Here is a 13,071-nt window from a genome sequence, read left to right on the forward strand (position 1 = left end):
GAATGGGCCATGCTCCTCTACAGTTTTCGACAGTCCACGCGAGTGGATGACCCACCTACTCCCCCCCCCCCGGCCCGAGAAGACCGTTGATGTCTGTATGTTGTCCCCCTCCCTAGGGCAGGCTCCGGATACCCCCTGCATCCTGATAGAATTCCCACCCTTCTGGAGTGCAGGCTGAATAGCTCCTTGGACCCGTCCCCCCCCCCCGGCACCCATCACCGGTATTTCGACCACGCTAGCGCCCACATGCTTCCCCCCCACAGTTTTGTCCCCCCCCCCGTTTTCTGGTAACACCATTATATGGACTGAACAGGCCCGATCCAACGCCCTTTGAGACGGGACTTTATATTCCTGTTATCATTCACTGTCCTCCTGGCTATGTAGGCTCACTGTCTTCTGACCTGCAAACATGGTTGCATGATATGTACTGATTTCTGGAGGAATTGGATATTTGTACCAGTTGTATAAACAAAAAACACGTTGCACGCATGGCTGAATGTTGAGGCCACGTCAGCGGCTTATTTGCACTGTACCGTATACTCTGATGCAACAATAAAACAAATTAAAAAAAAAAAAAAAAAATACTTCATACACCACTATATACATCCATATATACACACCTATATACAACCAACAACAAAAACACTTTAGACAAAAATGAAACAAAAAAACAAAAAACGAAATAATTTTTCACCCTTACAAAAAGATTGTAGCAAAGGCTAAGTGCCCTCCCATTAGCTCTAGGAGGTGCACTAGGAGGTAGTCAGACAACACTGGTTAAATGCACAAATTTTACAGAACCTAAATCAACAAGTGTGTCACAAGGCATTAATTTCCAAAATCAATTTTTATACAGGGACTCCTCCATATGGAAAGTGTTGACGCGGTCGCGTTTCGGCCTTCCAACAAGTCTGGCCTCTTCAGGACAGGGCGATAAACAACAAGCAAACTCAATCCGGCAGCAGCTGGTAACCAATCACTAAAGGTGCATCCACTATTTCTTATAAACACCTGGATTTGGTGCGTTTCTGTTCGCATCTGGGTCCGTCTTTCCTCTCTAGTGTATACTTTCCAAATGTCACTCTTCTACGTGTGAGTCCTATCGTACAACTACGCACGGGGCCGCCATCACGGTCGGAATAAACTCATCTACCGCACCTATCTTTATCTCAACATGAAAAATTGTTCTCCATTCAGCAAATACAATCAAGGCAAGTGCTAACTAGTAAAAACACTCTGAACTTAACCTACCTTAAAATTATTGGTTTGTCATTCATCTCTATTTCAAAGTTAAATGCATTGAAACATTTATAATTGTTCAGTTTCGAAAATCACCAAAGTCGTAAAAATCTGTAACATCATCACCTATTGTTATACCATTTTGCAATAGAGAAGTTTGTAGCCTTCAGGAACCTGTCTCCACCTTCAGCCTACAGGCAAATGATGTCTCATTCATCTTGGTCCTATTAAATATCTACTGAACATGCCATGCCATCTTCTACTAAGTATTTTTTGGAAAGGAGTATTGAAGGTGCTGCTTTATCACAACAAATTACAAATAGTGTCTGCAAATACAGACATTCAAATATATCTTTCCCTATGCAGCAAATGATTTAGTACCCAAAATAATTAACTCCTCAAGCAGAGTCTGTGAGAAAACTACAACTGGAGGTTGTTCAGATCTATTAATACAGTAAGAGAAGGCTTAGTGTCTTGTCTTCACCTTTTTGCAATTTTTTCTGCAGCACAATGAGGTGGCTCCAGCTGTTGTCCACCAGAGATCCTGCTCTTTCATGCCACATATGGTGCAAACCTCTCAACTAACTCTCATTTGTAGGGTGTCATTGTCCTTGGACTCATCATCACCATCAAACCAAGCAAAATGACTCCCATAGAATAAACAAATCCAACCACCCTAACATTCTTCCTCATCTTCCAAAATGTATCATCACTATTGATTCAGTGGATCCTCCTTGGAAACTCAAGAGCTTGAAACGTATGATGTTGGAGTGCTTAAGCTTATCACTTCGTTGGTGATCCAGGCTGGTAGACTGATCCAGTTTATGTAATAGTGGGTAAGATCTGTGATTAGTTTAATAGCTGCACAAAGAATGCTCTTTGAGGGAGTTGTGAGATGAAATTTTCAAACTAAGGCAAGGTTGTTCCATGGAGAAACTAAGGCAAGATTGTTCCATGGAGAAAAGGGTTGACTTTGAGATGCATGAAGAGTTTGTGTCAGGTGTCTTCAATTTTTCTGAGATGAGGGTCTTCGAGAAGATGGTTGTATGGCTATTGATGCCAGAAGATATGGCAAAGCTGATGAACTGCAGGATAAAGCAACCAAGGTTAATCACTGGTATTAATTTCTGCACAGGTTACTGTTATCACTGGTGCCAACTGTTGATACTATTTTTCTTTAAAGAGCTGGGGGTCATCCATATACAGATGTATATTAATGTGCTTGTGAGCCAGGAAGATGTCAAGGAAAAATTATCTTTGTCAAGTGAGGGGTTTCCAGGAAAAGATTAACTTTTGTTAAGCAAGAGATTACTCCAAAACATACTGTCATGAGCCCGGAGTATTTTAAGGCAAACACTTCTTCATTCCGCCTCGAGAAAAAAAGAAATCACCAAAAATATATTCTAGGTTTTATCACATCCACTATAATTTACATTTTCGAGCCGTCTAATTTAGAGTCATTATTGATGGCTCCATGATTAACTTAAGATTTGACTATATTTACTCCTATTTTGACACAACTAAAACATTGATCTAGATGCTCCATGTGGCACGGAATACAGAAGATTGATTTTAAACTTTAGGAGAGATTGTTGTATTTCACACTACTTTGTCAAAGAGAGGGGATTTGCCTCCAATTAAGTGTCTTTGTCTGCTACTCAAAATTATTTTTAGCGAAGATCCAACCTACCTACCTCAAAAGGAAAATACTCTTCCCTTAAAAAAAAGTGTTAGAGTTAAATACCAAATGCCACTTAAACCTCATCTCATTCTGTCTGTCTAGTAAAATAATAGGAGATTTTCAATCACAGAGTTTGTTTATGGAATATATTACCTTATGAATTTAGACTTAGGCCCACTCTTGGTAAGTTTGGATGTACGTCTTTATTTCCACTTTTTGACCCTCTTTATTTGATTCTACATTCACTTTGCTCCATTCCTAAACCTTGGTATAACGTTTGTTTGTTTGTTTGTTCTGGACACCGGGGCTCACTTGTTTGCAGATCCACGGCCGGGCTTGGCTCCGCCCCCAACCTCCTCGGACGACCGGCCGGGCTTGGCTCCGCCGGTCGGTTAAAACTACACTACCCAGGATTCTTGAGGCTGACGCCACCACCGAGGGCGCCAGGAGGCGCTTAAAGCTACGCAAGGGGCAGAGTCCTCTGCTGTTTGTTTGTTTGTTCTGGACACCGGGGCTCACTTGTTTGCAGATCCACGGCCGGGCTTGGCTCCGCCCCCAACCTCCTCGGACGACCGGCCGGGCTTGGCCCCGCCGGTCGGTTAAAACTACACTACCCAGGATTCTTGAGGCTGACGCCACCACCGAACGCGCCAGGAGGCGCTTAAAGCTGCGCAAGGGGCAGAGTCCTCTGCTGTTTGCACGCGGGACGCGCCGGACGAAGCTCGGGCAAAGGGCGGGCCCTCTAAGGCCCTCATAGGCACGAAGAGGCCGAGCCGGGCCTGTACACTAACGTGTTATGTAAGTTTATTTCTTTTAATCAATCTAACCATTTAAACTCTAATACTTGCACATGGCCGAGGCACGAGATAAACCCTCTCCCGGAGGTATTGCTGGAAATTCTAAAGGCACCTTAGAAAATTACTTCTTCAAGACTGTTATTGACTTTGATAAGGAGAACTCTTTGGCTGAACGCAGAGCGGAGCGGCGCCGCTCAGTAGAGTCCTTGAAAAGTAGATCTCTCCTGGATGGTTTGTCTTGTACTACACCAGATGGTGTTACTATTCACACAGATAATGAGGACATTCTTTCCACTAATAATGTTCCTGTACTTTTACGTGACACATCGCCCTTACTTGATTCTCCTAATAGTTTGTCTAGGAATATTGTCCCTTCTCCAGACGTTTTAACTACAGGTACAGATGTGATAGTTGAGCAGTCTGGGCCTGTACTTCAGACCGCTAGGAATAAGAAGGCTAGAAAATCAGCCATGTCCAAAGTTTATGGTCCACCACCCAATAAGAGAAGGAAAAGGGGTGGAGAGCCACTTAGAAGTAGGATCCACCATTCTGACTTTGTCAAAAACACCAAGGTGAATACAACACTTACATCTGCACTGAAGGTGATTGTACCTAATGGCCAAATCCCAGCGGCTCCTATACATACCGCATTAATTTTAACATCTCCTACACAGACAGAACCAACTCCCTCTGGTTTGGATACTCGCCTGAACTCCCCGAATATGATAACAGTGCCAACTGTCCCTCTTGAAGGATTTGAACATCTAATTAGGTCCTTTGCTATAGCCATAATAGAGAGGCTGAAGAGGGTAGAAGAAAGGTTGGGAGTGTTAGAAATGGCCGTTAGTAAATATGCTGCACCATCTAAGGACCCTGTGAAGCTAGCTCCACCCCCTGTAGCAGCACTGTCAGCTCCCATTCTTGTTGTTGAGACGGTCACAAATAAAACTAGTAAGCCTACAAATATTAAAAAACAGAGGGCACTACCCCCTAAATCGGTCCAACAGTTATTACCTGGCACAGCTAATGACGCTCCGAAGGAAGGGAATAAACCTCTCATGGGAAGTAAGCGAGAGGAGCTGGGAACAACTAGTTCAGCTAGATCGGAGAAGCGTAGGGGGCGTCAGGTTGAATTACCCCCTGAAGCAGCCCCTTTTGTGGTTGTCTTGGCCGGGGTTCCAACACTAGAGGAGGGAAAGAGGGAGGGGTTTTCCCAGCTAAAAAACAAAACCATATACTGGCTCAATCAAAATTGACCACTGCCCCCCAATGTTAATGGAGATATTCTGCATGTTCGTCGACTTCCCTGGCTGGGAAATAGAGTGAAAAATATAAAGGGGGATCTAATTGTCATCAATTTTAGAGATCCCGGGGCAGTGAGATATATTTTAGAATGGATCCCAGGGAGCTTTGGTAAATCCATTTTTCCCTGTGATCTAACTTACTTCTACCCGAGATCTCTTGTGAACCCTGTATTCCATCCGGGGGTATTGACGTATCCGCAGATTAAACCTACCATACAATATAATAACCGGTATATGATGCACGCATCTGATCCCATGATTGCTGAAAATGCATCATGGTGGGAAACTGTTCCTCTTAGGCAATACATGAATGGAAATAATAGATTTGATCACTTTGCAGGTAATGGGAGGATGGATCACCTGCTACCATTCACTCCATTGGAGGTCTCAAATAGGTTTGATGCATTCTCAGATTTCGATGCTTGCGATTGACAAGCGGAATTCCCTACTAACAAGCGATCTGTGAATGTAAACCAGGGCGTTAATGTTATACCTAGTTTTCCACTACAAGCCCAGATATCAGAACATACTATCCAACCCACTGTTGGCAGCTCTTTCGATGAGCAATCCTCACTGAATTGTGAGTTTGAGCTGGGGCAAGTCCCTAATACATTCACAATTACAATTCCTTCAAAGCAGAATGGAAAGGGAAATAATATAGAAGTGGGGGACACTTCAGATACGATTTGTATCCTCTCATGGAACATAGCAGGTCTTAAAAAACATTTGACAATTCCCGAATGGAATGATTTTATTGAGGAACATGAGGTCTGTATGTTCCAAGAGACTTGGAGTACGATACCCCTGTATAAATCAGGCTTCTCTAATTTCTTTATCCCTGCTGTTAGCCAAGGTAGGGGCCGCCCATCAGGAGGCCTTACTATATGGGTCAAGGTGACAATGAGCTTAGACATCATTAGCCATAATACTAATTCAGAAGACATTTTACATTTATCCTTTAAGGGTCCATTAAAAGACAACAGAGTTGATTTGTTTAACGTCTATGCCAGAGGAGCGCCAGCCTGTAAAAAATCAGAAACAATATCCCTTCTGGAAATGGCTCTAGATGGTATCCCCCCAAGATCTAACATCATTCTGGGGGGAGACCTCAATTGCATGTATGAACCCCTAGCAGAGGATGATTTATTGGGGGTTTTAGAGGAGGACATTAAACAGTCTATCCCCCCTTTAAATTTAAGGCCCATTAAGAGATGGTCGGTTAGAGCTTTACAGATCAATCCTCTAACAATGGAATATAATCTGCGTGCTTTAAATGGCAGAACAGCTTCAGACCCTAATGGGGCAATGACCTTTAACAACCTTAATGGCCAATCTCGTATTGACTATATCCTTATGGATATAATGTTATGGGGGAATGTTGTTGACATGGATGTTAAGCAGATGCCGGACAGTGACCACAACCCACTCTCTGCCAAAATTAGATGGGATCTAAAAAGGAAAACCCCGATTAACCACTTATACACTAAAGAAGTGGTTCCATCCAACTGTAAAAGAAGGCTAAAATGGTGTAAGATGGCGTCCGATGAGAAAACTCTGGAAAGCATAGGCCTCTTGGTAACATCAAAGGGATTGGAATTTAGTGACCTGAACATCTTACAGGGAGAGGTTCTTAGACTGGATCTGGGTAATATCTATGAAGACTTTATAGATAAACTGAGTTCCTATTTTAAAATTACAGGACTAAATAGACGGAAAAATAATAATTAAAAAAAAAAAAGGTAACCCCTGGTTTACAGGAGATTGCAGGGAAAAGAGGAAATCCATCTTGCTTGCAATTCAGAAAAAGGACCCAGTAGCTCTAAGGGTAGCCAGAAAGGAATACAAAAATACAATAGAATTGGCAAAACGAACATGGGAGGAAGATCATTGGCAGGAACTTAGGATGGCTGCCTCCAGAAAGGACTCAATTCTTTTTTGGGACCTAATAAATAACTCATCTAGAAGGGGAGGGGACCCTGTTGTACACCATATAACTGAACAGCAATGGTTTTCCCACTTCTTGAAACTTTATTCTTGTGAGGCTGATCCTGTACATTTGTCAGATCCATACTTAGACCCTGAGCCATCCATCCTAAATATTGAACCAGTAGATCCCTTCACCTTTCTTGAGGTCCAGACAGCTATTGAAAACATTGCCCCGGGGAAGGCTGCTGGCCCGGATGGCCTGCCTGGTGATCTTTTACTGCATGACCCGACCCTTTGGGCCAATCTTATCCTTCCGCTAATGAATTTGCTGACTCAGGGCTATTCAGTCCCAGAGTCGTGGAAGGGGGCAGAAGTGGTCACGATACATAAAAAGGGAGCAAAAGATGACCCTGCCAATTATAGACCAATCAGTCTGATTGATGTAATTCAGAAGTTGGTTGGCAGGGTCATCATATCCAGAACGGTGTCATGGTTGGAGGAGGGTGACATTCTAACACATCTACAAGCGGGTTTTAGGAAAAAGGTCGGTACGATAGACCAAGTCTTCCGATTTATAGCAACCTATTGGAAGACTGTTTCTGTCGGTAAAGGATCATTATATCTGCCATTTATAGACCTAAAAACCGCCTTCGACCTTGTCCCTCGTATTAAATTATGGCAGGTACTCCAGGACATGGGTTTCCCGCGCTACCTCCTTGAGCTTGTTAAAAGACTGCACGATGGCACATATGCAAGGATCCGATGGGGGAGTGAGGGCCAACTAACTGACAAAATACCAGTGAATAGGGGGGTCCGCCAGGGTTGCGTGATGGCTCCCACCTTGTTCTCCCTCTTTATAAATGGGGTGGCAGGCCATTTGAGGGAGGACCCCGTGGATGCTCCCACCCTGGCAGGCGAAAAAATACCGACCCTCCTTTTTGCGGACGACACCCTCCTCATGTCAAAAACACCCTCTGGTCTCCAAAAACTTTTGACCAAGTTTGATGCCTTCTGTGAGGAACGTGGGCTAACAATTAACACTACAAAAACTAAATTAATGGTGTTGTCCCAAACAAAGAGACCAAGGAAGATTAATGTTGTGCTTAATGGATGTTCACTGGAGGAGGTTGATGCATTTGATTATCTGGGAGTAAGGGTGAACCGGAGAATGAAGTGGGACTCTCATTTAGCAAAAATGCATTTGAATTTGAAAAGGACCACGGGAGCCATTTCCAGAGAACACCGAGCCTCGGTAAGCAGGCCCATTGCACCTGTCCTTGCCATCTATGAAGGGAAAGCACTGGCAGCAACAACATATGGTTCAGAACTTTGGGGTTTTGATAAGATCACAGAGTTAACTAAAACTGAAAATAAGTTCTTTAGAGACTTGGTGGGTCTCCCAGTCTCTACCCCCTTGAAACCATTGTTGCAAGATATGGGCCGCCGTGCAATTAAAGATATTGTCACCCTTCGACCTCTTCTATATTGGGTACGTTTGAGAAGGTCACCGGAACTGGCACACTACGCTACAGTCTTGGATGAACTTATCATCCTGAACAAGTTATCAAGAATTCCGTGGCTGGACAATCTAAGGGACCTGACTATCAATCTGGGGCTAAGTGAAACATGGTTGTCCCAGTGATAAGCGTGGCTCAAATCCACCCGAGTGACTTACCGCACTCACCTATAGTTACCCAATAATAAGTCAGCCGGACAGTGGAGAAGAATGAACAAACAATTTATTAGGCCACAAACTCCCATATGAGAGGGCCCTGTTCGACCTCACCCCTAAGAGTGCTCCGAGAAGGACTGACTCATATCATCACAGTAACACATTATAATACGAAAAGCAGAGTAAGTCACGCCCATAGTGGAAAAGTACTGGACCCCTGGGATGGTGAACAATGGTCTCATACAAGAGGCATCTGCACCAGGAATAGCAACATTTTCGTTATCTGACTCCAAGGACACGGAGCCAGGCCTTAGCATCTCCAGCACATGAGAACAGCGTGATAAGGGGTTTTGCTAGTAGTTTCAGTCACAGTGAGCCGAGAAACAAAAACTGCTGACATGTGGAATATTCCTATTCCTACGGGAGGGGATGAGCAAGTGCAACTCGCACAGAAAGGGAAATGCTTCAACATGGTGGCACACAGGCTAATATAAGAATAACTGTAATAATGTCACACGCATAAATGAATAACTAATATTGGAATATAAACGAAAATGCATAAATGAATATATCAGTAGTTAGACACACTCTGCTAACACATACGCATAATATGTAAAGTGGGCGGGGCATAGAAAACTGAAACCTATCAGACCCTCCTTTTAGCAAGTGTGGCTAACATAAGTGATACCTTTATTAACCAAAAGGAGGATCTTTACATCAAAGTCTAAGGGCCGGTATAGCATGTTAATCAAGAACATCATCATCAATAAGCATCAACCAGCGGGGGTCATGAAGTTCAAGATCATGGGAAACAGGATATTGTCTCGTCTGTCGTTTAGGAACCCGTATGTTGCTGGCACACATAGAGCAGCAGGGAGGAAGGCAATATACACAAAGGCAACAAGTCAAAAGTACACCAACTATCCCCATTATACCCATTAATATTTTCCAACCCCAGGAAGAGAAAATACCTCATAACCATGTCTGTAATGACCAAGTGCCGGTGTCCTGATGGAGTTCGGCCGCTAACCTATGGAGTTTCTGTACAGCTAAATTAACCGTCAGGGCGGAGTCAGGGATATATACACAGCAAGAGGTCCCGATGACACGACAAGCTCCACCCCTATCTGCAAGGATGACGTCAAGCACCATCCTGTTCTGGATCGTAAATAATCTCATAGCCTGCATCTCGAGAGACATATTGGGCGCAATATCAGCCTCTGTAGTCACTACCTTTTCCATGACCCTCGAAAGACGTCTAATGGCTCTACTGTTAAAGATGGGACCCCAGAACGGTAATAGACCCTTCGAGAAATCCGTGAATTGCTGGCCAGAAGTGTCAGTCTGATCGACGTCCTCAACCTGAAGATCCCTCCTTTTGCGCTGTCCCTGCATGATGTCAAACCTCTGGTGAGTTTTATGATAATCGGAAGGTGCCACATAAACAGGTGGGAGTAAGTATGCTAAGTAACATGTTCCACCCCAACCCTCGGGTAACCACAAATACCCATTATTTCCACATACAAAATAGATATTCGGGGGAGTAACTAGTGAAGGACTAAGGGGCAGGCGAATCGAGGCAGTCACATTGCAAAGGCTGTCGCCCACTTTAATCGGACCTCTTCCCTGAATACAAAAGTAAGGGGAAGGCCCAACTGTCGCTAGGGGTACCAGAGAATGACCACTACTGTTTGTTGCAGGAGGGTGTCTGTATGCTAGGGAAGAGTTCAACTGTAGGAAACTCTCCCGCACTTTGTCAGTGTCGTTGGGTGTCACAAATCGTTCTACCTTCTTCGAACAAGTTTCTAGGAATGTTTGGTCAAAACGTCCGTCAGTAAATAACCGTCCAAGGGATGAAGGGGGCAGAGGGCGTACTCGCATCGTCAGTGTCGACCCAGTACCAGGGAGGCGGGGAGTCAGAGAATCAGGCTGCTGAAAGAACTTCACCATACCAATTAGAGTATACCAGCCCACACAGCTATTCACGGGAGTCAATTGAAGTACCAGTAACCTGTCCTTCTTATATGCAGCAGAAGGAAGCAACCCACAGACCCAGCAATCTGTCACATTGTATACAGCATGAGCATGATGTAAAGTTTTAATGAAAACATTATCACGATAGCCCTTCCTCATGCATTGTTCACCATAATCAACAGTAATCATATTATGCTCTGGCAAGGGAGAGGGAGTAGGAACCAGTTTGTGGACAGGGTAAGCTTCATCTAGGAAGAACAGTATTCCAAGTATTATTAAAAATATAATGATGAACACCACAATAACCACCATTTTCCCTTTTCGAGGCAGGGCATGCCATGGTGAATCTGGTTCTGATCTGCGAGGAGCAGCAAAAGGCTGTTCCTCCTCGGGGATAGGACGGCCAAAAGGGTACATTTCACCTAATGAACGGACCAAGGGATATTCTAAAAGTTCCAGACACTAAGGGGCACTTCTAAAAAGTTCCAGACACTCCAAAACCGGCCGGAGGGGTTCTTCACCCTTCAAAAGGGATCTTCTCCCTGTGTCCGTTAAAGCCTCACAGGCAGGCTTTCAGTCTCGCAAACCCTAATCCCTCGATGGAGTCGCACAACTGCAGCAACTCAGGAGCACTGAACCTGGGCCCACACACAACTCTAGCGTCCCGTTCAACAGTGTCTCGGTAGTGCACCAGGGCTCTTTCAGTAGTCCATCCCTATTACTAGGCTAACCTGCTCAATATAGTCCACTTCTGATCCCTACCTCAGCCCTTCTTCCGGTGCTCAGTTCTTTGGCCTCTTTTTCCGGGGCCGCAAGTTATAACGAGTGCTCCCTCGCACTTCAGGATCTGTGAACAGAATTGGGGAATCACTTTCAAAAGAGGTAGCTTCCGGTGTCTGTGCACTGTGACCAAAAGAAGCCTCGCTACTTGTACTCAGGGCTGGCCTCCGTTCGTTCTCATTCTGTTCCTCCTCTGTCAGTAAGGCATCCGAGAAAGGAATATATCGAGGAACTGTTTCGGTCTCGTGATCTGCAACACCACCTCTTACCCATGCATCATAAGGTAGTGGAAGGGGGACCTTTTTCACATGAGAGGCATGGGTCCACGCCTTCCCTCCCTCCGTTCGAAGTGCGGTGCGGGTGGCGAGGAGCACCAACTTGGGCGCCGACCACCTAGGCTCCAAGCAGGACTTCCGCTGATACCGCTTGATGAGAACCCAGTCCCCTGGGTTGATGTTGTGGCCAGGCCCCTCAGGCAACGGCTTCAGGGTGTCTGCTACCTGCTGATGAATAGAACGAAGATCTTTAGTCAAAGCATACAGGTAATCTATCAACAAAGGGTATTCTATCTCTGAGAAACATTTAGGTCTAGGAACACCCCACACATTGGGGGCCTGCCAAATATAACTTCATGAGGAGAAACACCTGTCTTGGAATTCACTGTTACTCTTGTGGAAAGTAAGGCAAGGGGGAGTGCATCTGGCCAGCGCAGCCCTGTACTCTCCTGTATCTTGGCCATCTTGAGTTTCAATGTACCCTTAAATCTTTCAACCAAACCCGCAGCCTGTGGATGTTGGGCTGCATGGAATTTTTGAGAGATTTGTAATCCCTTACAAATCTGTTTCATCAGTTCAGCATTGAAGGACGTGCCGTTGTCGCTCCAGATCACCCTAGGTAAGCCATACCTACTGAAATACTCCTTGATCAGCATCTTAGCTGTCGATATGGCTGTACAGTCCTTTGTTGGAAAAGCCTCCACCCACCTACTAAATGAGCATACCACCACCAGGACATACTTAAGGTTTTTCACCCTTTCCATTTCAATGTAGTCCATCTGTATCACTTCAAAGGGGTAGGATGGGGGTGCAAAATTACCTACAGGGACGGGTGTTCCCTTCCCAGGATTATGTCTTAAGCAAACCATGCACTGCTGTACCAAATGTGTCGCCACCCCGGAAACGTTCTTATTACTCCACACCGGATCTAATAATTTGCATATCCCCTTTGCACTTATATGAGCTGGTCCATGTGCCATCGTCACTACTGGGAGGACATATGCATTCGGGAGCAACCATCGCCGTTTGTCTGACACATCCGTCCAACACTCATCCGAGTCCAACCGCCCCCCTCCATCCTTCCATTGTTTCAACTCCTCCTCAGTCGCTTTCTCTTGTATGTTCCGCACACTCTGCACAGTGTCTGCAAACATGTTGATATCCGGTACCCACCTAGCTGGTCCTGCCACAAACATTCGTGGGAGTTTTATCCTAGCAGTCTCTTTAGCTGTTTGGTCTGCAAATGCATTTCCTCGCCCTACATCATCCACCACTGCTTTGTGTGCACTACACTTAATCACAGCTAATCGTTTGGGAAGTGTCAGGGCTGTCAACAGTCGTAATATCAATGGGCCATTTTGAATCTTCTGTCCGTGTGATGTCAAAAATCCCCTCTCTGCCCACAGTCTCCCATAACTATGAG

At 44.8% G+C, this 13,071-nt stretch overlaps 1 protein-coding gene across 5 annotated transcripts in view; it reads right to left on the bottom strand.

Moving 5' to 3' along the window:
- The window catches only part of CFAP54 (cilia and flagella associated protein 54), a 2,603,731-nt gene that overhangs the window by 381,440 nt on the left and 2,209,220 nt on the right, over nucleotides 1-13,071 (bottom strand). The window contains exon 61 of one of the 5 annotated variants that reach the window (XR_013608313.1): nucleotides 8,669-11,876. The exons of 3 other annotated variants lie outside the window; for them this stretch is intronic. Coding sequence is in view for 1 of the 2 variants with exons in the window: in XM_078678003.1 (XP_078534129.1) it covers nucleotides 11,376-11,876 (501 nt within the window). In the remaining variant the exon portion in view is untranslated. Of the gene's footprint in view, nucleotides 1-8,668; nucleotides 11,877-13,071 lie in introns of those variants that run through there. One more of the 5 variants, XM_078678003.1, reaches the window with a different exon arrangement.

Source organism: Lissotriton helveticus, chromosome 1_1 (assembly GCF_964261635.1).
Source record: "Lissotriton helveticus chromosome 1_1, aLisHel1.1, whole genome shotgun sequence".
NCBI classification, from domain to species: Eukaryota; Metazoa; Chordata; class Amphibia; order Caudata; family Salamandridae; genus Lissotriton; species Lissotriton helveticus.